We start from the raw sequence: 26,717 nt of genomic DNA, 5'->3' as shown, positions 1-26,717 counted from the left end.
AACACAGTGGCAGATGCTCTGGTGGGGTATATGTCCAGGATGGGATTTGCCTCAGAGATAATCACAGATTTGGGCGCATCGTTCACATCAAAGCTCATGAAACGCTTATGGCAAATCTGTGGAATTAAGCACAAGGAAACCACTGCCTATCATCCTGAAAGTAATGGGTTAACTGAGAAGTTCAATGGGACTCTAATGCGCATGATTAGGGCTTACTTGGCAGAGAATCCAAACAATTGGGACCAGAAGCTGCAATCCCTTTTGTTTGCTTATCGATCAGTGCCACAAGCCAGTACCGGGTTCAGTCCATTTGAACTTTTATTTGGGAGAAGGGTGAAAGGGCCCCTTGATTTGATCAAACAAAATTGGGAGCAGATCACCCAGGATGACCCACAAGACGTTGTGACATACATAGACACCTTGATGAATGACCTAAGGAGAAATCTAGAGCTGGCAGCAGAAAACCTGCAAGCTCAGAAGGTCAGACAGAAAACATGGTATGACCACAAAGCTAGAGAGAGGCACTTTGACCCAGGGGAGGAAGTGCTTTGGCTTAGGCCCTGCAGAGAGAATAAACTGCAGCTCAAATGGGCAGGACCATATAGGGTCATTTCCAAGATGTCAGACCTGAACTACCTTATAGAGCAGGAGGAGAACCAAGCAAGGAGGGTGGTTCATGTGAATGCCCTAAAACCCTACTACAGAGGGGAACAGAGGGTTTTATTCGCGATAAAAGCAGCTGAGAGTGAGGAAGCGGAATTACCCTTCTGGGAGGGTAGAGGGGAAGTAAAATACAACCCAGAGGAGGTAAAGATCAGTCCTGCACTCACCCAAGACCAGCAGCAAGAACTAAAAATGCTGCTTAGTAAATATCAGCAGGTGTTTTCCAACAAGCCGGGGATAGTGAAGGGAGTGATGCATCGGATCCACACAGGGGATGCACCCCCGCAGGCAGTATCCCCATACCGAGTAACGGGACCCTATAGGGACAAGGTGCGGAAGGAGCTGGACGAGATGCTGAGGGAGAACATAATCGTCCCCTCTTCTAGTCCTTGGTCCTCTCCGATAGTCCTTGTGGACAAGCCTGATGGGAGCATTAGGTTTTGTGTCGATTACAGGAAATTAAACCGTGTAACCACTCCTGATGCCTACCCAATGCCCAGGCTAGACAACCTGATTGAAACCATAGGGGGTTGTCGGTTCATCTCATCATTGGACCTGGTAAAGGGATATTGGCAATTAAGAATTGATCCCAGGGATCAAGAAAAGACTGCCTTTTGCAGCCCTTTTGGTCTCTATGAGTTTCGAGTCCTGAGCTTTGGTCTCAGAAATGCACCAGCCACATTCCAAAGGCTGATGGACCAGACCTTGGCAGGGCTCAGTGACTTTACAGTGGCCTACATTGACGACATAGGGATCTTCAGTAATACCTGGGAAGATCACCTGATACACCTGGAGGTAGTGCTGCAGAGGTTAAGTGCAGCAGGGCTAACAGTAAAGGCCAGCAAGTGTCAGCTGGGTAGCCCAGAAATAAAATACTTGGGTCACATGGTAGGGGGAGGAATGATAAAACCCCTGGAGGCCAAAATAGAAGCTGTTCGTGATTGGCCTAGACCCAACACCAAGAAAAAGGTCAAATCATTTCTTGGGTTGGTGGGCTACTACAGAAAGTTCATCCCGAGGTTTAGCGAGATTGCGGCTCCGCTGACCGATCTGACGAGGAAGAAGGCTGATGACCGCATCCCGTGGACCAGCGACTGTGAGGCGGCGTTCCAGAGGTTGAAGGAGGCGTTAATCAACTATCCAGTCCTGCGTGCTCCAGACTTCGACCGGGAGTTCATCATCTACACCGATGCGTCTAACAGCGGAGTAGGAGCTGTTCTGTGCCAGGAGGATGAGAATGGTGACCAGCATCCAGTGTCCTACCTGAGTAGGAAACTCCAAAAAGGTGAGAGACATTTGGCAACCGTGGAGAAGGAGTGTTTGGCCATAGTCTACGCGATCCAGAAGGCCAAGCCTTACATCTGGGGAAGACATTTTATTCTGTGTACTGACCATTCACCATTACAATGGTTAAAGACAATGAAAACCCACAATAGCAAACTTATGAGGTGGGCTTTAAACCTAAAGGACTATGACTTTGAAGTGAAGGTGGTCAGAGGGTCAGTGAACTGTGTTGCTGACGCCTTATCAAGAAGACCTGAAGAATGAAGACGGCGAAAGAACATGGACTATGTGTATATAATGATGACAAGAAGTTAAATGTACCTGGTTTTGAATTTGGTTTGTATGAATAAAGGTAAATTGATGTAATGTATATGGTAAATGTTTAAATGCCTATTTGCTATGGTTTAACTTAGAATGTAAGTATGAGTAAGTATAATATGGTATGTATAACTGTTGTTGTGTATTTTATTCAGGTTGTTTTTTGGTGAAAAGCACGTTAGCTTTCCCCCTACAAAACAACTTATAAAGAGGGGAGGTGTTACATACAGCACTGATGTTACCTGTCTGTCATGGGTTTGGAGGGAAAGTTCCATCCTATGGGGAGTGGAAGGCGGGACATCAGGAGGAGGGGCTGTACTGTATATATATGTGATGCGTGTGTGGAGATGCTAAGAGACACTGTGAGACACTGGGTTGTGACGAAGCAGCAGCTGGGAAGAAGAAGCTGTTGTGGGAGTCTGTGTGTCAGACAGGGTACTTCTGTGTGTCAGAGTACCAACCTGATAGGTTCAGGTGTCTGTTGGTTAGCCAGAACTGATAGGTTCAGGGTCTGTGCTTCAAGTTAAGGGTTCTGGGTGAACCAAACTGTATGCTTGTATGAGTGAGAATAAGCCACGTTACTTTATGTTATTCACCTGATTGTTTATTTTTCCCTGTGTGTATTTAAATAAACCTTATTCTTTTTATTGTTTAAAAATCCATCCCTGGTCTGTGTGACTTCTTAGAGGGAATGGTTGGTGGCAGCTTAGTGTAACTGTGTGACATATCCCAGTAGGTCTGGGTTTGTCACAAGGAGTTGGCAGAAATCACCACCTTCTTTACATGGACAGAAGTATAACTTAGGTTCCAAGCCATTATCCATTACAAACCCACCCAGCTTGAGGACAGAAGTAAATATAGAAACAGGAAAAGCATAATCCAATGTTCCAGGCTCCCGAGAAGTTGCTTTTATGTGGTCACACTTGTACTGTCACTCCCACTGACAAGTGAACTGACTTGAAACTATTCCAGTGGATTGGTTGGACGGGCACAAACAAGACATCTACGAGAACTACATTACATTTAAAGCAGGGATGGGGAATGTGTGGTCCACCAAATATTGTTGGACAGCAACTCTTACTGGCCCCAGCCAGTGCAAAAGTATTGAGGAACAATGGGGATGGGGACCACAATGTGCAATTTCTGGAGACCACACTTTTCCCCTTGCAAGCTAATGGAATAGAACTGCACTATCTACAAACTGGATCCAAACGTCCTTCTACAAATGGAAAGGCACTTTCCTTTCACAGGAGGACACTATTAAGCTCACCTTATGAATTTAACACATGTAAAAACTTCAGAAATTAGAGCAACAAGTCCTGAAAAGGAAAAAGCAACATATACCTCCAGTTCGTAAATAATTACAATACATTATTTTGTGGATGCTTTTAAAATGTAGTAATTCATACTAATTAATACTGAGCATAATAATACAATTATTCCTAAGAAACATTTTTTAAAACATTAGTTGTTATTCTATTACTATAATACAACCTTTTGTTTTCTCTCTTTGGGTTTCCTTTTCTTTGGTGATGTTGGACCATCTTTATCTTCAATACCTTTTTTCCTTTCCTTTCTGATTTGCTTTTGCCTTTGTTTTTCTGGACCTTCCTCATCCTCTGAGCTGCTCTCTACTTTCTTAGTCTTAATTCTGGGAACTTTCTTTGGGGGCTGCAGATTAATTCCAGCATCCGCTGTCCAATCAGAATAATCACTAGAATAATCACTAAGAGAAAGAAGAAAGCAATTCAGTCATTGCTGTTTTAACATCCATCAAACAACATAGAACACTCATTACAACTCTTCCCAGTTAGAATTGAAATTACAGAACTATTTATGTGATTCCTACACCAGCTTTACTGAAACAAAGATGGATTTGATCTAAATGCTTCTGTTGAACATGAATGAAAATGACTACAAATCCATTTGCAATTTACCACAAAACTATAACATATAACCTTAAGATGGGTCAGAAGTAGATTATTTCCAAAACTAAAATTACCACTCTCGGCAATTTTTAATTTTTTTTTCCTATATAGCAGCTATTTATCTAATTGCCTCTCATCATTACAGTATACAAATCTACTTAGAATAAATAATTACCACAATAAAAACTCTAGTCATGTTACTGTGATTGGGTTCTTTTCCTGAAGAGGGCGGACCAAGGGATTCGGCGGGAATAATGGCAGGAGTCGATGTAACAGTCAAAAACGGATTGGTTTTATTAACTTTAACATCAGATAACTCTGGACCGAATGGGTCCGGCAACTCTTCGTCAGTTAACAAGTTATATTTCTTGGGCTTTGTCCCAGGCACAACATCTTTGTTTTTTATTGTTTCTTCACCCCAAAACGAGCGATTGCGTTCGGGTTCGCGACCGACGCAGTCAGAACTGAGCAGGTAGTCCTGCAACAGGGATGGACCACGGTCGCCCCCTCCAATCTGGGTAGGAAAGGGCTGACACCACCAGGGGTTGCCTTGTCCATCGTAGGGCGAAAAGCCATACCCCCTCCCGGTTTCCATCCCTCTTTGGACTCACGAACTCCCGCCTGGCTCAGCTCTTCAGGTAGAGGTAGCAAACCGTCTTCTCTCATCAGGTTTGGGAAGTTCTTAACCAGAGTCGCAATTCTTTCTCTCTCTACTCCTGTCTCTCTCGTTTGAGTGCCTTTCTCCTCCCTTTCTCCGTCCAACCCTTTTTCTCTTCTCTCCTCCTTTATAACTTCATCCCATCTCCAATCTCCCGACTCCTCCCCCCAGTCTCTCGTCCTCTCCACTAGGAACACCTCTATAGCCTTATTAGCGCCCCCTTCTTCCTCGTCTAGTTTTATCAATTCTCCCACAGCGCATTCTCCGCCTCCTTCTTCTTTTGACGCCTGTGAGGACGGCTCACTTTCCTTCCTCCGCTCACACGCCCCCCCTGAGGAGTGGGCCGTCCTCTCTTCGGTTTGCGGTAGCATCTCTCCCTGTCGGGAAAAGTAATCCGCATTAGCATGGGCACTTCCCTTACGATATTTCACTGTGAAGGTAAATGGCTGCAAACTTAAGTACCACCTGGTCAACCTGGGATTCACATCCTTCATCCGGTTCAGCCATTGTAGCGGGGCATGATCTGTGACGAGAGTAAAGGGTGCCCCTAACAGGTAATACCTTAAAGCCTGTATAGCCCATTTAACAGCAAAAGCCTCTTTTTCTATAGTCGAATACTTCTGCTCCCTAGGGGTTAGTTTCTTACTTAAATACATTACGGGAAATTCTACATCATCCTTCTCTTGTGATAACACTGCCCCCACTCCCCGATCTGAGGCATCAGTCTGAACTATGAAAGGCCTGGAAAAATCTGGAGCATATCTACTGGGTAATTCAGATAGTATCTGTTTCAACTCCTCAAAAGCTTTGGTCTCCTTTTCTCCCCAATAAACCAATTTTGCTTTCTTCTTTCTAGTCAAATCGCTTAGGGGAGCCGCAATGTGGGCAAAGTTGGGAATGAATTGCCTGTAATAACCTGCTAACCCTAAAAATCTCTGTACTTCCTTTTTTGTCCGGGGTACGGGCCAGGCCGTCACTTGGTCGATCTTGTCTGATACTGGCTGTATTCTACCTTGTTTCACTTGAAACCCCAAGAATTTCACCCCCTTACGCGCCACTTTGCACTTGGTTGGATTAACTTTCAGTTGAGCTTCTTGCAACACCTGTAGCACCTTCTCTAGGTGCACCAAATGCTCCTCCCAACTTTTACTATATATAAGTATGTCATCAATATAAGCTCCGGCAAAATCTTTAACAGGGGTTAACACTTTATCCATTAACCGTTGAAACGTCGCCGCTGCCCCATGCAACCCAAAGGGCATACGCGAGAATTGGTAAAGACCCTTAGGGGTCACAAATGCTGTCTTTTCTTTATCTTCTAACCTCAAGGGTATTTGCCAATATCCCTTGGTCAGGTCTAAAGATGTGAGGTACTCCGCCCCTCCCAATCGTTCTAGCAGGTCATCAATTCTTGGCATCGGATAAGCATCAAACTTGGACACCTCATTTAATCTGCGATAATCGATGCACAGCCTAACGCTCCCATCTGGTTTTGGTACCACTACTGGGTAACTCCTCCAGGGGCTATAAGATGGCTCAATTACGCCCAATCGAAGCATCTCTTCTATCTCTTTATTAATAGTCTCCCTCAGGTGCCTAGGCCAACTCCTACTTCCAGATCTGACTATGACTTGTGGTTGTGTGTTAATTGCATGTTCGACTAACGTGGTGTTACCAGGTTTTCCTGAGAAAACCTCCTTGTATCGGTGTTCTATCTCTCTCATTTGCTTCTCTTGCTCTGCAGTTAACTCCTCTCCCAAATCTAATTCTACCCCTTGGCGTAAAAAGTCCTTGGTTTCCGGGCCAAATTCTTCGTCTTTTACTTCGCCCCATAATGCTTCTCTCTCCTTCCACTCCTTTAACAAATTTACATGAAAGATGCCTTTCTTTTTAACTTTGTCGGGCATCCAAATCTCATAATCTACTTCTCCTACCTTTCTCAACACCTTATAGGGACCTTGCCAAGTGGCGAACAGTTTTGATGAAGCCGCTGGCATTAATAACAAAACTTTCTGCCCAGGTTCGAATTGCCTTGTCTTAACTTTGGCGTCGTACCTCCGTTTCTGTCCTTCTTGGGTTTTCGCTAAATTCTCCCTCGCCAAAGAGGCCACTAACTTCAAATGTTCTCTCATTTCTATGACATGTTTAACATTCGTTTGCACCTCATCTCTCCCACTCTCCCACTTCTCTTTGACCAAATCGAGTATACCTCTGGGGTTCCAGCCATACATCATCTCAAAAGGTGTAAATCCTGTGGAAGCCTGTGGAACCTCCCTCACCGCAAACATTAATGGCGCTACTAGCAGGTGCCACCTTTTCGGTTTTTCCATCACTAGTTTCCTTAGCATCCCCTTAAGTGTTTTATTAAATCTCTCCACTAATCCGTTAGTCTGAGGATGATAGACTGCTGTATGGAGGGGTTTTACCTCCAATAACCCCCACATTTCCTTCAATGTTTGTCCCATGAAGTTGGTGCCTTGATCTGTCAAGATTTCTTTCGGAAAGCCCAGCCGGGTAAATACTTGTAACAACTCCCGAGCCAACACTTTAGATGTCGTGGACCGCAAGGGTACTGCTTCTGGGTACCTGGTAGCATAATCTATAATAACCAAAATGTGGGTGTGACCCCCCGCCGATTTAAGAAGGGGCCCCACAATGTCCACCCCTATTCTCTGGAAGGGCTGATCCACTAGGGGCATGGGTATTAAGGGAGCTCCTGGTCTAGGTTTGGCCTGAGTTTTCTGGCACTCTGGGCATGTCTGGCAATAGCTTTCTATTTCTCTCTCCATTCCTGGCCACCAAAACCGTTGTTCAATCCTGGGTTTCATCTTATCATATGCTAAATGTCCCGCCATAGGGATATCATGGGCCAGATGTAAAATCGCCATACGCCATTTCTGTGGAACAACCAACCGCCTTTCCCCCTTCTCTGTCACATTATACAACAGCCCATTGTCCAAGATCATCCCCTTTTCTCCCCCTACTACTTCGCCCACCTCACGCGCGGCTCGCAGGTGTTCTTGCAGCGTGGCGTCATCTTGTTGTAACATACGCATGTGGTCGCGTGTTGTCTCCTGTAAGAAATCATCTCCCACTTCAATTTTAACGCAGTCTCCTTGCATCGCTTCTCTACATTCTGCTAATGTTCTATCCCCCACCCAGTCTCTTCCCAATAACATTTCTCTCGAAAGTCCTGGAACAATCCCCACTTTCATTTTCCGTTTCTCATCTCCAACTTTAACTTCGGCCCACGTCGTCTTATAGGTCTTAGAGTCTCCGTGTATGCACTTCACTGTAAACCCTTCTTCCACCCCTTCTAATTTTATGTCCCGCACTAAGGTTCTGCCGCATCCTGTATCAATTAATGCCTGTTTCTTCTCCCCATTCACCCATGCAACCACCTCCCAACCTGCTTGTTTCCCAGGTTTCTCTTGGGCATTATTCGATCCTCCTACCCAAGAGCAGTCTGTCCCAGGGCAATCCCGACGCACGTGGCCTGGGGTCCCGCAGCCGAAACACACAAGCCCCCCCAAACACGCGGTCATCCACTGTAACCGGGCGCACTGGCTTCGGCCCCATAGGTTCGAAGGGGCGTCCGCGAGGGCGAGCTCCTCCTGGCACGTCCATCCCTCTCTTCACTCCGCCGCCTTGTGTCTGCGTCCCCGCCTTCTCACGAGGTCTCCCACGTTCCCCTGAAAAGGCGGGACCTTCCTTGATTGCTTCTTCGGAGGCGCAATAGTCTTCGATCAGCTTGATGGCTTCTTCCAACTGCTTTGGGTTATTCTTCTGCACCCACCCTTTCAGATTCCCGCTCAAAGTCGTCACCAAATGTTCTAACACAAACGCTTCCATGACTTGCTCTTTAGATTTGTCCTCTGGTTTAATCCACCTAGTCATGTTAGCTTTCATTCTCTGCACCAAGGTTCGTGGATGTACCCCGGGTTTCCACTTAAGTTCCCTGAATCTTTTCCTATACGCTTCCTCCGTCAAATTAAGAGTCCTCAGAATCGCTGTTTTTACGGATTCGTATTGTGCGGCTTCTTGGGGGCTCAGGGTGTCTACCACCTCTTGTAATAGTCCTGTCAAGCAAGGCACCAATATTAAAGTCCATTGTTCTTTGGGCCACCCTGCAGCCACCGCCACTCGCTCAAATGTATGTAGATACGCCTCCGGGTCATCGCTAGCGCTCATCTTTTGTATTCTGATGGGGGCGGGGCCGGCCACCAGACCATTCTTTATAAACACATTATTCTTTGGGGTTCTTTCATCGTCCATCCCCAGCCTCATCATGTGTCTGGTAACCAACATTTGCTGTTCCGTCAAACTTTCAATCATCTTCTCCTGCCTCTCTATGGTCTTCAACATCCTCGTCATCTCTTCCCTGCCTCCCCATTGGTCCGCCCCACGTTGGGCGCCACTGTGATTGGGTTCTTTTCCTGAAGAGGGCGGACCAAGGGATTCGGCGGGAATAATGGCAGGAGTCGATGTAACAGTCAAAAACGGATTGGTTTTATTAACTTTAACATCAGATAACTCTGGACCGAATGGGTCCGGCAACTCTTCGTCAGTTAACAAGTTATATTTCTTGGGCTTTGTCCCAGGCACAACATCTTTGTTTTTTATTGTTTCTTCACCCCAAAACGAGCGATTGCGTTCGGGTTCGCGACCGACGCAGTCAGAACTGAGCAGGTAGTCCTGCAACAGGGATGGACCACGGTCGCCCCCTCCAATCTGGGTAGGAAAGGGCTGACACCACCAGGGGTTGCCTTGTCCATCGTAGGGCGAAAAGCCATACCCCCTCCCGGTTTCCATCCCTCTTTGGACTCACGAACTCCCGCCTGGCTCAGCTCTTCAGGTAGAGGTAGCAAACCGTCTTCTCTCATCAGGTTTGGGAAGTTCTTAACCAGAGTCGCAATTCTTTCTCTCTCTACTCCTGTCTCTCTCGTTTGAGTGCCTTTCTCCTCCCTTTCTCCGTCCAACCCTTTTTCTCTTCTCTCCTCCTTTATAACTTCATCCCATCTCCAATCTCCCGACTCCTCCCCCCAGTCTCTCGTCCTCTCCGCTAGGAACACCTCTATAGCCTTATTAGCGCCCCCTTCTTCCTCGTCTAGTTTTATCAATTCTCCCACAGCGCATTCTCCGCCTCCTTCTTCTTTTGACGCCTGTGAGGACGGCTCACTTTCCTTCCTCCGCTCACAGTTACCAAAACAAAATAAATAGCAAAATCAAACAAACCAAATCAGCTAATTCTGAAGCCTTGGCAAACAAAAATACTTTTGACATGACACCAGATGTACTTCTTCCATGGGGTTGTTATGACTGAATCTTGTTGATACAGTGTAGCTAAGAGATTTGAAGAGGATCTGAACTAATAGAATATTGATATGGGGAAAGAACATTCTTCTACATACATGGGTCTCCCAAACCACTTAAGACTTTAAAAGTAATTTGACTTGGAAGGAAACAAGCATCAAGTACAGCTCCTCTAAAATTGGTGCAATATAATTCAATTTGTCTGTACAGGTTACAATTTTAGTCATTGCTTCCTGAACTAGCAGAAGCTCCCAGGTATCCTTCAGGGCATGTCAAACATGAAACAATAAAACATACTATATTAATCTAATCAAGATGTTATTTTATTTTAATTAATTAATTAGACGTATATACTGCCACAATGGTGCACACACTACTCTGGGCGGTTTACAAGTTAAAACCTAGCTGGCAAACCAGTTGAAGCTGGCAGAAGCATTTCTGGCACTGAGCCTACCTGAGCCTCAAATCAAGTGCAATCCTATTTTACAAGCTGCAGACTCTGTTCCCAGACACAACAGCAACCCATCCAAAGAGTTTATGTCTTGTCAGGATTCAGCTTCAGTTTACTGGCATTGTTGTCCTGCCAACTACTGTATTCACTGCAGATAAGAGTTTAGCCTCACTTGATTCAGAAGAGAAGCAGAGCTGAATATCATAAGATTATCAATACTACCTCACTCCATTCACCTGGTTATCTTACCCAGTGGTTTCATATTAGTGTTAAAAGACACAATGGAAACACAAATTCTTACAAGTCATATAACTCAGATGCCACTCAGTTTGGCAAAAATCCCCAAAGGTTGTGTTTGAAACTGACTGTGCAGAAAGAAGTGAAGCTGCCACATCACTTTTATTTTAATTCCCCACCTATAAAGTCAATTCAGTAAAATACCAAGGTTGATAACACAGAGAGTTGATAAGAGACCAAGAACTACTAACAGAGTCACATTTCTTCACCTCTCTTCTGACAAAGGTTATTTGTTAAAGAGACCAAAGACAATGAGCACCAAGCTCAGGTAATAAGCCAACTAAAAGCAGATGAGACACCACAAGTGTAAGATCATGTCTCAAAAAGAAGATATTAGTTAATGACATCTTCTGTATTAATGTGTAGGTTATTTATCAGCACTGAAAGCCCAGAGAGTTTAAATGTAGGTTTTTTAAAAAAAAACAAAACAAACAAACGAACAAAAACCAACAACAAAACTCATTTGGCCAATAGGCCATTTAAAAAAAATAAAGGTAGACTTAAAAAGCAGTTGGTGACATAGCATAGAGTGGTCCTTATGTTGAAAGGGATATGCAAGGAATGGTATGTACCTAGGTTTATTGGGATGGGTTAACAAATCATTAACAAACTGGAAATAGCCTTTAGCAATGTTCCACAAACATCTATGGAAGAGTAGAAACAGTACTAAAATAGGTAGACTCTAGAAATTCTCCTGCTTCTGCTTCAGCAAGAGATCGTGGAAGAAACACATTAACTAAGGTTTTATTCTAGCATTCTAACATAACACAGAAACAGCTCTTTCATGGAAAAACGTGCTCCATATGCAGTACAATACATTACGATTTCATCTATTTATTTTATTTATTTATTTATTTATTTATTTGATTTACCACCGATCTGGCAGCCAAATCCACTCTGAGGGGTTTAACAAAATAGCAAATAGTGACATTAATACATAGGGGTGAAAATCAAAAATCATAAAGTGAAGTGAAGATAAATTATAATACAATAAATACAATTAAAAGCTTAGAAGAAAATAAAACCATGGAGCATGGCAGTATGATAGAAGTTATATTACTGGACACTATTGTATCAGAGTGTAGTTTATTCAGGGAAGACCTGTCTAAATAGCCAGATTTTAAGTAGCTTTTTGAATGTGCCCAGTGAAGGGGCCAGGCGGACATTGGGCAGAAGGGAGTACCATAACTGTGGCACTACCACCGAGAAGACCAGATTTCTAGTGATTGTTTTCCCCGCCTCTCTCAGGGTCAGAACTCTCAGCCACCCTACAAGCTGAATCCCACCCATAGGGATTTGTTTTCCATACTGTATATCCAATAGGTTAATACTGCTTATAATCAACATATATTGTAATTAAAATAACATCAGAACATTTTTAATTTTCAGCCTTTCTAGTTTATATTAATTTGCTTCAGTTCCAACTTTTTTTACAAATTAAAAGCAATTAAAAATCAGAATTACATTTCAGTCACCTTAGTTTACATCTTCTATCAAGCAAGAATGAAAAGAAACAAAAATATATCAAGACAATCTAGTGAGAGCCACACCAAAGTGATACTGGTCAAGCAGAGCTTCTGTTGATTTATAAAACTGATATATTACATTTTATGCACTAACTCTACCATCTTTGTCTCTCTTTGATGAACTGTACAGCTTAAAGTACTATCATTAATGCTTTTGAAAAAATTACTTCAATAAAATGTACTGCATAGGCAAAAAACTAGTTGTGTATTCTCCCTGAACAGTTCTTTTAAACTACACAGACTCTTAATTAAAGCAAAACTGTTCTCAGTATTCAAACTTAACTTTTGTTTATTTCACAATTTCCTGTTGATTCATACTGCACTATTTTTCCATACATGACCACAAATCCATTACATACCAAGACCAGGTCCCAGAAAACTTCACATGAATGTGCAAGGCACAAAGACTTCACCTTTGTGCCGTGAGGAATGCCAAACCAGAGGAACTCCCTACCTTCAGATCATACTTCAGAGAGAAGGAGGGGACTTGCTCCTAGAAAGAATTCCTGTGCATCCACTTGAGATTTCAGCTCAAGTCATCTGCTTCATCCACTTCCATCTTAAGTTTCTTTTCTTTTTTAATATTAATATTGTAAAGCTTTGTGCTTTTCAGAACGAACAGCAGTATAGAAATGTCTTAATAAATAAATGGATAGTATGCATCAGAGCAACCTATACACACTTTGCTGAGAATTTAAGTTCCGAATCTATGGATCGTTATATATTCAGTCACTTACCTAGAACTGCCATCACTGTGCCACGCTCTCCCCTCATCTTCAGATGTCCCACCACTGGCAACAACCACTTCTCCTTCCTAAGAACCAAAGTGTAACCACATTTTTATAGCTCAACTTTACTTCTAGTAACAATAAGACTTGGACATAAAGTTACCAATCAATTCATGTTGACAATCCAACAGAGATTTCTACCAAAAACGTGTTTATAAATACCCTATGACTTTATTTCTAACATTACTATAATGTACAGTATGTTTGTACTGTTCTCAGTCATTTTTACAAAGCACAGCTTTATTGGAAATTAAGAATGGTGCAGAGACCTTTGGGTAGTGTGGGTGGCATATAAATTAAATTAAATTAAATAAATAAATAAATAAATAAAACAGATGAAACTATTATTTATGCAAGGCACTAAAATGTCTTTCACCACATAGTCCACTACCACAAATTCACGGGAAAAAGAAAATATAAACCGTTTTTTTCCCTGCTTTGAATGCATCTTAAAAAGCAGATTCTCTCTGGACCTTCATATAATGTCCCAAAGTCTTTGCCCAATATTCCTTCAAATATAAAGGGTAGCCTTTAAGATCTGCATTTTATGCACAAAGATGCATTCTCCAAATTGGGGTTGCTACAGTTTGACCAAGGTATATTCCAGCAGAAGATGATATTTAGGTGAAAACAAATTGATTAATATCAAGGTTACATTATAGTAATGTTAGAAATAAAGGTTAAAATGAACCATAGCCAGGGGTATTTAATATGCAAGTTTACGTATCATGGTTGTTGTGGGTTTTCTGGGCTCTTTGGCTGTTTTCTGACAGTTGTTCTTCCTAACGTTTCGCCAGTCTCTGTGGCCGGCCTCTTGCAATTGCGGACAGGTATATATTGGAACCACAAAACGAAGCATCCACACCAGAATCAAAGAACATAAGAGACACTGCAGAATAAAACAACCAGAAAAATCAGCAGCTGAACATGCCCTAAAACAAATGACATGAAATTCTATTGCAAAATACTGAAATACTGGTCAACACCAGCAATCACTACGCTAGACTGCACAGGGAAGCCACTGAAATCCACAAGCATCAGCAGAACTTCAACAAGAACGAAGAAAGTTTGAAACTCAGCAAAACTTGGCTCCCAGCACTGAAAAATACAGCGTGCAAAAGGTCAACGAACTCTACCCAGCCACAAGGACTGGTGATCACTACACACAATAGACCAGCTAACACCCATCAATCACAGTGACAGATAATCTCTCCTCCTTATCACAACAATACACCTACAACAAAAACACACTGATCACCATAATCACCCACAAAAGCTGATCTCACAGCTGTAAATACTCAACTCCCAGAGCGCTGTCCTCTGAAAATACCTGCCACAGAGACTGGCGAAACATTAGGAAGAACAACTTTCAGAACACGGCCAAAGAGCCTGGAAAACCCACAAAAACCATTAGATTTTGACCGTGAAAGCAGTTTATGTATAATCAGGCCAAAACTCCATTAATCCCTTTTGAAGTTCTAATGCTCCAGAATGGAGGTCCTTGACCATCACATAAGATGTAACAGCATTATATTTTTCATTTGTACCCTATACTTCTATATTGCCAACATTGCTCTGTATCAGGGTGGATAAGCTTTAAATATTTTTAAATTGGGTTTTTTAATAATATAATTTTTAAAAGCAATGATTTAAATCAATTTGATTCTTTAAAAAGCATTGATTTTTATCCACACTGCTTTGTGTACACAATACTCTTTAAATTCCAGGGTAAACTATATTTCACATGGACAGCTGCTCAATGTTAACTTGTGATCCTATGTTATCAGCAAACTCATTTTCTGTGCATCCAAAATGGCACTACCATGCACTTTATGCATCCAAAATGGCACTACCCATGCACAAAATGGAGGTGTCTGCAAGTACAGAGAGAACAAGGAATGTGGAAGTACAAAAAAAAAAAAAAACCCAACATTTTACGTTAGGATGAGATAAAACCTAATACTGATCAGAAAAAAAAGAAAGAATTCCCATGTCCTTGCTGTGGTTAAAAGACTTGTGTTATGTAAGACTGAGGACCTTTCAGCTTTATGAACATTTGGATTCTCAGCACACAGACCACAACTTTGTATAGATGTATCCTATTTGGAATCCTTTCACAGAACCTATTATTCTATTTGTTTTAGGGGCTTTGTGTTTTTGATGTTTTCTGTTAAAGAGAAAGAGAGAAAGAGAAAAGAATCTTACATCTGAGGAACTGCTTCCATTTTCCATATCCTCATTTGGTCTGGCAGTTTCTTCTAATGCGTATCTAGTACGGTAGCTATGTTGGTTGGACTGCTGTTTTTTTGAATCACCAGCATCTACTATATGATCATTAGAATGATTCTAGGAAAAAAACGAATTACTAATTTAAAGAAAAATACAGCATCACAATTTAAAATTTTAACTATTGACACATGATCTTAACATGTAAATAGGGAAATATAACAAATTTATATTTTGTGTTAACACAGAACACCCAGATGAAGCACCTGTAATACTCTACACAGAAAAAAGGCAGTAAAATAAAAGGGTTGTAGCATGCTGAAAGCAAATAGGTTTTTCGTGTATAATATAAAAGGTTCCATCCCTGGCATTTCTAGCAAGATCCATTAGCAATCAGTGGAGACAGTATCAGATGAACTGTTAGTCTTGCCCAATACAGAGCTGCTGCTTCTGCTTCCATGTTAAAACATTTTTGTATGAATATTTATTTATTACAGACACCCCCACACAAATCAAAATACAGTATAAAACTGTATGGCTATTTGTGTGAACATGATCTGAGTTACCAATGGTACAGAAGAATTAATTTTATGATCCTCCATGATTCTGATAAGCCATCTATTAAATCTGAATGACAATACATATAAAATAATAAAACTGTTAATGCAAAAAGCAGATCTTGTTACAGCCTAATGAAATTATGTGCAAATGATAAGTGAAGTGAATAAACACAGACCCTGATTGCACACTTACATTCATCCATTTAGTCTTTTTCAATGAGCAATAATTTTTCATATTATCAATACATTAGCAATCATGCACTATACTTGGTTTCTTCCCTTTTTTAGTGCTAAATATCAGTTCAAATATTTTGTTTTGATAACCAAGGAATGGCCATTTATGGCATATGTTGCAGGAACATTCAAACAAAATTTTCAGAAACAAACATTTACTACAAAGATAGTAGAGTGCACTATGGTTTCCTAAGGTAGATGTCCTTTGTTGTTGTTTTTTTTAAAAAAACAGCCATTATTTATAACATATAGAACAGACATAACAAATTATTCCCCTCATTAGTGCTGTAGGCACTAATTATTGCTGTAATCAGAACAATTAGGTAGCAATAACACACTAAATATAGCAGAACAAAAAAGTACATGAAAACAGTTTGACCAAGAAATTTCTACTGAGTTAAAAAGAATTCATTGAGACAGCAACTACTCATTGATGAGAAGGCATCAGGAAGAGGAAGGTTTCAAAGATCTGTTGAGAAGCCTCTAAACTAAAGAATGAGAGGTACTCAATCCTTCCACTTTCCTCTTTGGCAGTTATAATCAAACAGGTTGAGCAAGGGGTTTAGCACATACATATTTGGTCAATTTCAGAATCCTACTCATAATCTCAGTCTTCCCAAATTGTAGTCTTCAGCACAAAAGTGCCAAAGTACATCTACTGACATTATTCTAACATGTTGCATCTAAACTAGAACAAATTTCAACAAATGTATCAAAAACATTATCAGTACATTTACAGAATATTATTCTAGCACACTAAGAGTTTTTTTGTTCCCCACTAACGACCAAGGCTTTTTAATAAATAGATGCGGTGATGCATAATTATCACTAGGGTGGGGAATTTTATTTTAAAATAAAAGGAAAAAACACAGAAGATGCCACTTTCTTTTTGGTTTTGCATTCTTGGCGTCATTTCCAAAAGAAAGCCCCTCAAACACATATGATCCATATTAACAGAAGAGGGAAAACACAAAACATTCTTCTCTGTTGAAGTCCTCCTTCATCCAAATTGCCTGGAAATTTTCTTTGCCCCATTCATGGCTGCCTCCTGTCCCTGCTGCCAGCCTTGTGGTTTCTCCTCTCCTTTCCCTCAACCACTATTCCCACACTCCTCACCCTCCTGTCAGGTCTGCCAGGCCAGCATTCCTCTCCCCCTCCTTCCTTCATCACCTCATCCAAGTCAGGAGCCAGCATCAGCTACAATACTCTCCTTCTGACAAGAGACCTGGATTGTAAATCTGCACCAGGAGAGGGAGCAGGAGGTGGGCGGGAAACACTTGCATGGAAGAAAAAGAAGCTAACTAAAAAGAAGTTCCTGAGCATTTGGGAGGATGGGTGTGTGTGTGTGCACACTCATTTCTCTTTCTACTGTTTCTTCTAGGATCTAGCTTTTCTTTTACTGCAAGAAGTGTGCAGAGCACTTGGGAGGGAGAAAGCACTTGTAAGGGTTTCAAGGTTTACAAGCCATTTTTCGTTTTTCCAAAGTTAACGTAGTCACAGGCAGAAGGGGAAAACAGAGAGTAAAACACTGGGTATTTTGTGTGGGTGGGTGGGTATGGACGCGCACATGGGAGAGGAAAAAGAACCAAAAAATAACCCCAACACAATGCCTTCCAAACACTTAGCTTATGTGGACATAGCAACTAAGCAACAGAAGAGAGGGTGGAAGAAAAAAGGAAGCAGATCTTTGTTTGGTCAGGTTTCTTGAAGCACTGGAGAAAGAAAGGGAAAGTAGCTCCAACTTTTTCCCTTCCCGTTTCTGAATAATGGATGTTGCACACATACTCCAAGTTGGTTTTGGGATTTTTAAAATTAGTACTTCCAAGTTTTCCTCCTGTTCTCCCCCCTTCCACTTTTACTTTTACATGTTTCTCTTTTGAACCAAAAATGGCAGCCTTCTCATCTTGTCCCACTGCTTGCCCTGCCCCCCCCCCAAAAAAACCTATGGGGAAAACTGAAATGAAATTACCCAAAAATGTGTCTCCATTTGTGATAAACTACAGGACTGGTGCACGATATTTAAAGAGCCCGCACTTGCAAGAAAACCAACTGAAACAGAAACAAAGGTTTGCACTGTGCACATCCCAAATTATCATTATGACCAAGAACAAACTCTTAAAGAGGAAACCTAGCTCATGTTTGACTCAATTAATCACCATACTTCCTTCACCATGACTCTGTCATACTGGCTATTTCTTTGCTGGTAGCTCATCTAACTACCAACAAGCTCATACACCGCTATGAGTATTTCATGAGTAATCTATCTTCAGCTTGCCATAAGAATTGCTTTGCTATGTATACAATCTTCCTATACACTATACCTTTCACCTCTAGCCCGATACTAATCACATCTTCTTTGCAATAATTCTTACTGCTCTAAGGCTTGCTTCCAAGTAATTCTGATCAGGGCTGTAGTCTTCATGACACAATGTATTAGAAACAACAGTGTGTATACCTTGGGCAAAGAAGGTATTTTGTTTTCTCTTAGAACATGACTTGTGATGTGTTTTCTTTTCTCTTCTGATCTATATATCTTTATTTCTTCTTCTCCTTTTGCTGTTCGCCATTCTTCTTGCCTGCTACAGGAGAAAAAAATTAGATGTTAATATGAATTTATGTCGCAGTGCACTTCTGTGTAAGTGAATTACAAGTTCCAAAGCAATTCCTGCAGATAGTGGGCACAAGCCCACCCATTGTAATCTGTTTGATTATGACTTCAAAATAATTGTGTCAACATGAATCAAACAGCAGCTACAGTTTTAAAACCGCTTATTAAAATTTTAATTCACTCTGAAAATGCAAGCCTATGCCTTTATTTCGTCTAAGGAATAATTCACAAAACATTTACTATGTAGAGTACAGTTTGCAGCCGTAAGCTGGTTAACCGCCCAGAAGTACACACTTTTTTAAAAAAAGACATATAAACACATCTTTCTTCTTCTCCTTATCTATAGGTGAAATTTTAAAAAGTATGGTAGAGGATCATCTACTAACAACAACATGTAGGCACTGTGAAAACTTCATGCCTTGACTTTTGCCAGCTAAACCTGGCTGATATAACACCAGAAAGAAGAAAACGATAGATAATGGTGCAGTGTGCATATAGAACAGACATAGCAAATTGGAAAATAATATTCTGTTATCTTCAGCTATTCCTGTTGTTCCTGTAGCACATCTGTGATCGTTTGCTATATGAAACTGTGAACTGAATTGAGGAAGCTGACATTGGATTTGTGCTTCTGAATAAAATATACAACAAGATTAACTGTAATCCAAGAAATGCAAATTTTCTGGCTCATACCAAGAGCCTGTATTTACCTGGCTACTCCTGTTGACAGCTCTGGCACCACAACTCTTCGACTCCATGCTACCAGGTCCCGTTCAGTTGCTATCTCACTCCTTGGTGCATTACTGTGCATCTGTCGCACTCCCTCAATTTGTCCACTGCGCCTCAATCCCACATTTGGTGGTGAATGTACTTCTGAGGTAGGGTTTACAGAGCCTATAAAACAAAACACAAACGAAAGGAGCCCAACATTTTTAAATATTGCATTAAGAGTATAAGATGAAATTGACAACAATTGGAAATGTCAGCATGAATTTAATGGCTTGGATATAACGTCCCCATGCCTAAATCCCCACTGAGGACGCTAGACGTCCAAAGAGGGAAGGGAGGGGGATCATTTTTGCCAATTTCCCTCCCATTGAAAATCTAACTCCAAAGTGTTGGGGGTCCCTCCAGAAAAATACTGGAATTAATACAAGAGGCTTCAGGATATATAAACAAAAATCACTTCCTTCAACTTATCCTGTGGAAGCCTCGGCCAGAATTAGCTCCTTCCATGGTTAGAGCAAGCCCTTCCATTCATGAAGGCGTAATTTAGGACCAAAGCCAGTATATTATACACAGATATAAGATGTAAACTCCATACCATCCTAAAGTTAAATTTCTCACAACTTAAGATGATTTTTCCAGTGATGCATTTTGAACATCAGAATTAAACAGCTGATTGTACACACTACTATGAGTCCACAATCTTCACTATGTTCTAATCAATATATGCCATTCCTTTAAGCTTAACAATTCCCTGCATCAAGTATAACCTTATTTATTACTGGATGACAGAAGACTTCACGATGATGGTTCCTACATGCCTTCTTTCATCAAATGTAGCATCCTGAATGCACATCAAACTATCAGATACTAATAATTCTAATTATTCAACTGTTAAATAAACATATTTTTTTCACCTCTGCCAATTCTATTTGTATGACTAGTTCCAGCCTCTCCAGACCTTCGCTGATCTTGCTCCTGCTGAAGTCTTTGTATCATGCTGTCCAAAGGGCTTACTTGTTGACTCAAGACCTGGTTCAGCCCTATGCAAAATAGAATTTGATTTTAGTTCCTTTTCAAATCTTTTCAAATTCCCAGATATAAAATCTATGACCATTCTGATCAGTTATCAATAAGAAAACAAGTGATGCTAGCAAATATCTCTTTTATTTCCCGTGGCAGTTTCTACTGCAGAAGCCCCACAGAACTGCTCCTAAAATGCAGACATTGTACAGCACTGTCACGTAAACCAGAGGTTCTTAACCTTTGGTTACTCAGGTGTTTTTGGACTGCAATTCCCAGAAGCCTTTACCACCAGCTATGCTGGCTGGGGTTTCTGGGAACTGCAGTTCAAAAAAACCTGAATAACCCAAGGTTAAAAACCACTGATGTGAACAACTATAAATGATGTTCCAAGTTTCAGTCACCTGTTGTGCACAGTTTTGTTGCTGCTGCTGCTTATTACAATGAAAACACAAAACAACAGCCAGGATAAATCCAAACAAATTAACTGATTTCTGCCTCTTCTCCCCCCCCCCTTTTTGGTTCAGCTAATTTAACATACTGGGACAAAAATACAACTTTTTGATTAAAAAAATCATGCCAGGAAACAAAACTGATATGCGCCAATTGTCAGAGGCTTGCCTGCATCTGGGCAGGAGGGAGGGGATAACATAGTCACAGAATATATTACAATATATTGATATCTAATAGCAGAATTTCCAGCCTGCTACATTCTCCAGTGGAATGAGGACAGAAAATGTTCTATAGCTGCTAATTTTGTTTTTGTTTTATTTGTATCTGAATACAATGCAGTTAAACCAAAGTAAAAGAGAGAAAGAGGGAGTGGGGAGGGGGAGAGAGATGTGAGAGTATAGCTGTTTTATTTTAGTTCAATTGTCATGGCTCTTCTCTTATTTCAACAATTATAGTTCAGTAAAGACATTAAGAAGTTTCTGTTAGAAATCTTGTCAAATATAAGCACACTCTAACAAAACTATGAAGTTTATACAAAGTCAAATAACCTGAGGAAGTTACTCCCATCTGAGGAATAAGTTGCTCCTCTCTACAGTTTTCACGACCTGGTACTAATCTCTGGTATCTTGATGGATGGGGGTTACCATCAACATCGACTAAAAAGGGAGGAGGCATGAGATGTGGTGCCTGTTGTGTCTGTTCATCCAAAACAAAGTTGTTGGCATCACGTATAAGAGGCCGATAGTCACTGTGGAAGAACATCTGATCTGCTATCTGTAAATAAAATGAATTTTTTTAAAAAAATAATTTCATAGAAAACATCACAAACTAGCATTCAGAAGTATAATTTCAAAAATATTGCAATCACAATTGCTCAAGTAACTTTCCCTTATTTCAAATATTTATGACAAAAACATTAATTTTAATTGTTATTACTCTTATTCTTAAGCATCTCTTTCAAGCACTGGCTGCATGGTGATCATCAACCAACAGTTGTACTACTCACTTTTTAATACCTATAAAATGATACATCAGCTTTAACAAAATGAGGAACCTGTTCCCCTTCGGTCTTACTGCACTCCAATTCTTATCAGTCCTCATTAGTGTGACCATTTATTTGGGATGACAGGCCTACTAGTTCATGAGCATCTGCAGCAACAGGATATCCACTCTTTCAATATACTAAGGCTACAACCCTAAATACATGTAATAAGGAGTAAACTCATTAAAGACAATGGAATTTACTTTGAGTAAATATGTGTATGATTGCAGTGTCAGAGTTTGCAGTGTCAGAGTACTAGCTTTGATCTTTATTTTCTAAACTTGTGTATGACAGAGTGGTCTTTGCTGGAGACTTAAAAACTGCCTATAAGTATTTTTCCATTGGCTTTTAAAATAAATTCATGGTTGAGCACTGGGCATAGAAAAATACAGAAGCAGGCCCAAAATTCCTTTGGTGTTACCCCAGAGTGGTAGAATATACCAGATGGGTGGGATATAAATCAAATAAATAAATAAGTAAAAAGTTATGTGGGTGATACAACCACCACTTCCAATTTTCTCTACATGGCATGACCTGTTTTGTCAAAATCCTAGAGGTTTCAACAGGGTCCAGGTGAACAGAATGAAACTCAGTTCATGACTGAAGCACTGAAGGCAACAATTGCAGAGAGCTGTAGACTGCTACTGTATCTTTACAATCATGATTACAACTGTTGCATCAGATATTACCCAAAATTGTGTCAGGAGGCTTTCCTTAAGAATAAAAACAATTTAAATACTTTTTCCCAGTCATCAATTAAAGCCAGAGTGTGCAAACTGTGTCCTACATGCAGCTGGCAATATGTTTCCTCTGGCATTCCTCCTTAAAAAAAAAAACATTTAAAATAACCCTTTGTATCCAAAGGAAAAGCACGGGGCATTTCCCAGTATCTTTTGCCGACCCTGGCTTGCTTTAGGATGGGGGCAAAGGGTTCAGAACTAGAAATGATTAAAATCTCTTCTCCCCCCCCCCCCCAATTTAGAGGAGATAAAAGGGCTTTTAATTTTAAAAAATGGGTTTTGAGGGGCATGAGAATGGATATATATATATCTAAAGTTCAGGAAGGGGCATGTGCTGGATCTCTGGAAATCGCTCTCAGGTGTTATTGGAGCATATTCAGGAGCTCTTATCTTCACATGACTTGTCCCTTCATATTTTAACTGGTAATTTCAAAATAATAAGATAGCCAGAAACAAAAGAAACACAACTGCGCCCAAATGGGACAAATGAAAACTGAAACTACCAAGTAAAAAATTCACTATTTGTCTATAAAAATCAGTCATTTTTGAATGCCATTTAATCAGTTAGAAGTACTCATACTTCTTGTGCAAAAGGTAAAAGATGAATACATTTAGTTTTCCATATAATACCTTGTCATATTTGCTACTGGAGCCAAAACCAAAGATCAGAAGATGACCATGAGAATCCGTGCATGCAAAATGCTGGCCATCAGGAGAACATTTACAGTCAAAAACTGCCCCATGTCCTTGTCCCTCAATCTGAAATACAGCAGCACACAAATTAAGAGACCATATTATTTTCAAAATATGACCATGAAAAACCTATTTAAAAAAAGAAGTATGTTGTTAGGTGAAAACTGAATCTTCCATTGTTCATTTTTTCAGTTTACTTGTAAGCAAAGTCTGATAAACCATTCATTAGTTAATGTCACACTTCCTATCTTGATATTTTAAGAAAAGACAAAGATATTCAAATAAACTTGCACCACTTTTAAAGAACATGTTTTCTTCCACTGTATGTTATACATATATTACACTACAAACCTAAGCATATATTAGTAGGAAACAAATCTGACAACTTATTTCAGAGTAAACGTGTTTAGGATCAGGCTATTAACCATCAAATTTAGAGACATAAGGGGGGGGGGATATTTCACCATGTATTAACAAAACAGCTGTCTGTTGTCTTTTCTCTTGCCGAAATAAGTATTTCTACACAGATTTCATAATAATTTATGGACATTTTGGTAGGCTAACAGAATTCTTTCCGATGTTTGCCACTACCATAAAGTAAGTATTCTGAAACCTGAACTATTTGCCATTGAGTTCAACCTAAATACTGTATTTAACAGTCTGCAACCCATCTAAAGAACTGCAAATATTTGTAAAAGAGTTTTACCTGATACTCATTTTCTGCTTTCCACTTCCATTAATCCAGAACAAATGGGTTTTTGTTTTTCCCTGTAACCTGTCAATCAAGCACAGGTGACCAATCACCACTCTGAACTTTCATACCCTAAGTACACTAGCTTCATCCCCGATGACAAAATGATTTGCGTAATACTTGAATAAAAATCTCTTCCTTCCTCCTGCCTACAAGAAGGGTATGATGCAAGAAAGCAATCAAAGGAAGAGGGAGGGGATTCTTTCCACAAATAAGCCAGCTAACAGCTCATCCTGTTGGGAAAATGAACTGGGGAAAAAGGAGAAAAGGAAAGGAAAAAAGAGAGAGCAAAGTATTCTGGTATTTTAAAGATGAACAGAATTGTTTCAGGGTGAGCTTTTGTGGATCCAAATCTGTATCTTCAGATGCTATGCCACAATATGTTGCCCACCCGCCCCCACCTTTATCTCACCAACATGCCAAAACAGACTAACAGCTACTCCTCTAGTTAACGAATATCAAAATCCCTGCAAACAGGGAATGATATATAGTTTTGACTGAGAAGGCAAGGTACTAGGTTATACAACATAACAAACCCACCAGTTTTGTTATAATTCCATGTACTCCAAAATGCTAAATAATATCTGAATTAATAGTTATACAATACACTCCCCTGATTAGCAAAACAAAACATCCAATAAACACATTACAATGGTGCCCCGCATTATGACAACCCCGCATGATGACGAAATTGCTTGATGATGACTTTTCTGTGATCGCTATTGTGATCACAAAACAATGGTTCCTATGGTTTTTTTCACTTTACGTTGATTAGGTCCCTGCTTTGCGAACCGTTCGCAAACCATGTTTTTTCCGGCTCCACAAAATGGCTTCCCTTCACAAAATAGGTTCCCTCCTTTCGCAAAATGGCTGTTTTCCGGACAGAAGCTTCGGAAGACAGCGATTTTAAACAGCTGATCGGCGGTTCTCTATATGTGATCTTCGCTGGACAATGAGGTATTTCCCCATTGGAACACATTAACCAGTTTTCAATGCATTCCAATAGGGTTTATTTTTCACATGACGACAATTTCGCTGTACAGCAATTTTGACAGAATGGATTATTGTTGTCATGTGGGGCACCACAGTACTTGAGAGTAAATTCCATTTATTTCAGATGGAATTTGTTTCCAAACAACATGCTTAAGGAACTGTGTAAGACTGGCAAGACTGCCGATTTACTATTCTACTATACGAGGACTAAGAAAAATTATTGTAAAGAATAAGCACATTTGACAGTTAATTTATGCTTATCGATCACTATCTGCCTACCAAGAAATATGCTTTATAATTATACTGTAAACTATCTAGAAAAAGACAACTACATCTAAGTAGGAATTATACAAACCAGGATCCAAGGGCCATGTTTCTACTCATAGTACATCTGCTCTGTTCTTAAATCCTTCTACAGAAACATCTTGTCTCCCACACACACACACTCACACACAAAAAAACACTCCTGAAGCCCTTCTCATGAACCATCATGTACAACAGACCAGGCTGAAGTGAAAACTGAAATCCTGCTGAAGCATCTCAAATTTGGAATTCCCAGGACAGCTTTTTTCCAACCTCAACTGTAGTTTGGACAATTCAACTTCAAAAACTGCAGTAAAATCTAATATCTTTTTGATGACTTTCTTCAAAGAAAGGTAAGGACTGAATTATTTTTTGTAAGCCGCCCCGAGTAGACATGGTCTAGAGAGGCGGGGTAAAAATCAAATAAATAAATAAATAAATAAATAAATAAATAAATAAATAAATAAATAAATAAATAAATAAATAAATAAATAAATAAATAAATAAATAAATAAATAAATAAATAAATAAATATTTGAATTTTCATAATACACAGTTTGGAAACAGTTTGTTGCACTGTTTTTCTTGGAGCTCACTCTGGTAATTTGTGTTAAATCAACAGGAATGCATGAGAGGAAGATGGATGATACAATGTCATCTAAGTCATACTGCTCACACATTATTGTAGCCTCTACATTGCTAGTGAAAAGTCTTTTTTTATAAAACTGAATCAACTAGTGAAAAATCATGAAAAGTAGATTACAGGGGTACAATGCTTGGATTATAATATAAAGAATGAGGTTGAGTTCTATGTGGAACTCTGGACTACATCCTATCTATGGAGCAAAGCAGACTACGACAGTGCACTTTTTCATCTCTCAGCCCCATTCATGAATAAGCCTGTTTTATATTTCATAATAATACTTAAAAGTGTTCTATGTACTTTTCATTTAAAAACCCCGCAGCAATTTACAATCCTAAACACTGTAATTTCAGTGCCTTTAAAGCAGGGGTGTCCAACCTTTCACCTTCCCTGGGCCACATTAGAAGATGAAAATTTGGTTTGGGCCGCATGGGGGGGCAGCCCTAGCTGTCCTCCGCAGCTCCGCTCCAAGCGCGTTTACCAGCAGCTACGATCT

The 26,717-nt window shown here is 40.3% G+C and overlaps 1 protein-coding gene across 3 annotated transcripts in view; it reads right to left on the bottom strand.

The window, feature by feature from the left end:
• Positions 1–26,717, bottom strand: part of PHIP (PHIP subunit of CUL4-Ring ligase complex) — a 138,656-nt gene that overhangs the window by 39,495 nt on the left and 72,444 nt on the right. For all 3 annotated transcript variants that reach the window (XM_072999366.2, XM_072999373.2, XM_078385560.1), the window contains 8 exons: positions 23,469–23,597; positions 21,605–21,830; positions 20,498–20,623; positions 19,565–19,748; positions 18,702–18,825; positions 15,432–15,572; positions 13,176–13,252; positions 3,760–3,991 (listed from right to left, as the gene is read on the bottom strand). In XM_072999366.2, coding sequence (XP_072855467.2) covers positions 3,760–3,991; positions 13,176–13,252; positions 15,432–15,572; positions 18,702–18,825; positions 19,565–19,748; positions 20,498–20,623; positions 21,605–21,830; positions 23,469–23,597 — 1,239 coding nt within the window. The remainder of the gene's footprint in view (positions 1–3,759; positions 3,992–13,175; positions 13,253–15,431; positions 15,573–18,701; positions 18,826–19,564; positions 19,749–20,497; positions 20,624–21,604; positions 21,831–23,468; positions 23,598–26,717) is intronic.

This window comes from Pogona vitticeps, chromosome 1 (genome assembly GCF_051106095.1).
Source record: "Pogona vitticeps strain Pit_001003342236 chromosome 1, PviZW2.1, whole genome shotgun sequence".
In the NCBI taxonomy this organism is placed as follows: Eukaryota; Metazoa; Chordata; class Lepidosauria; order Squamata; family Agamidae; genus Pogona; species Pogona vitticeps.
This window is presented reverse-complemented; position numbering and strand designations above follow the sequence as displayed.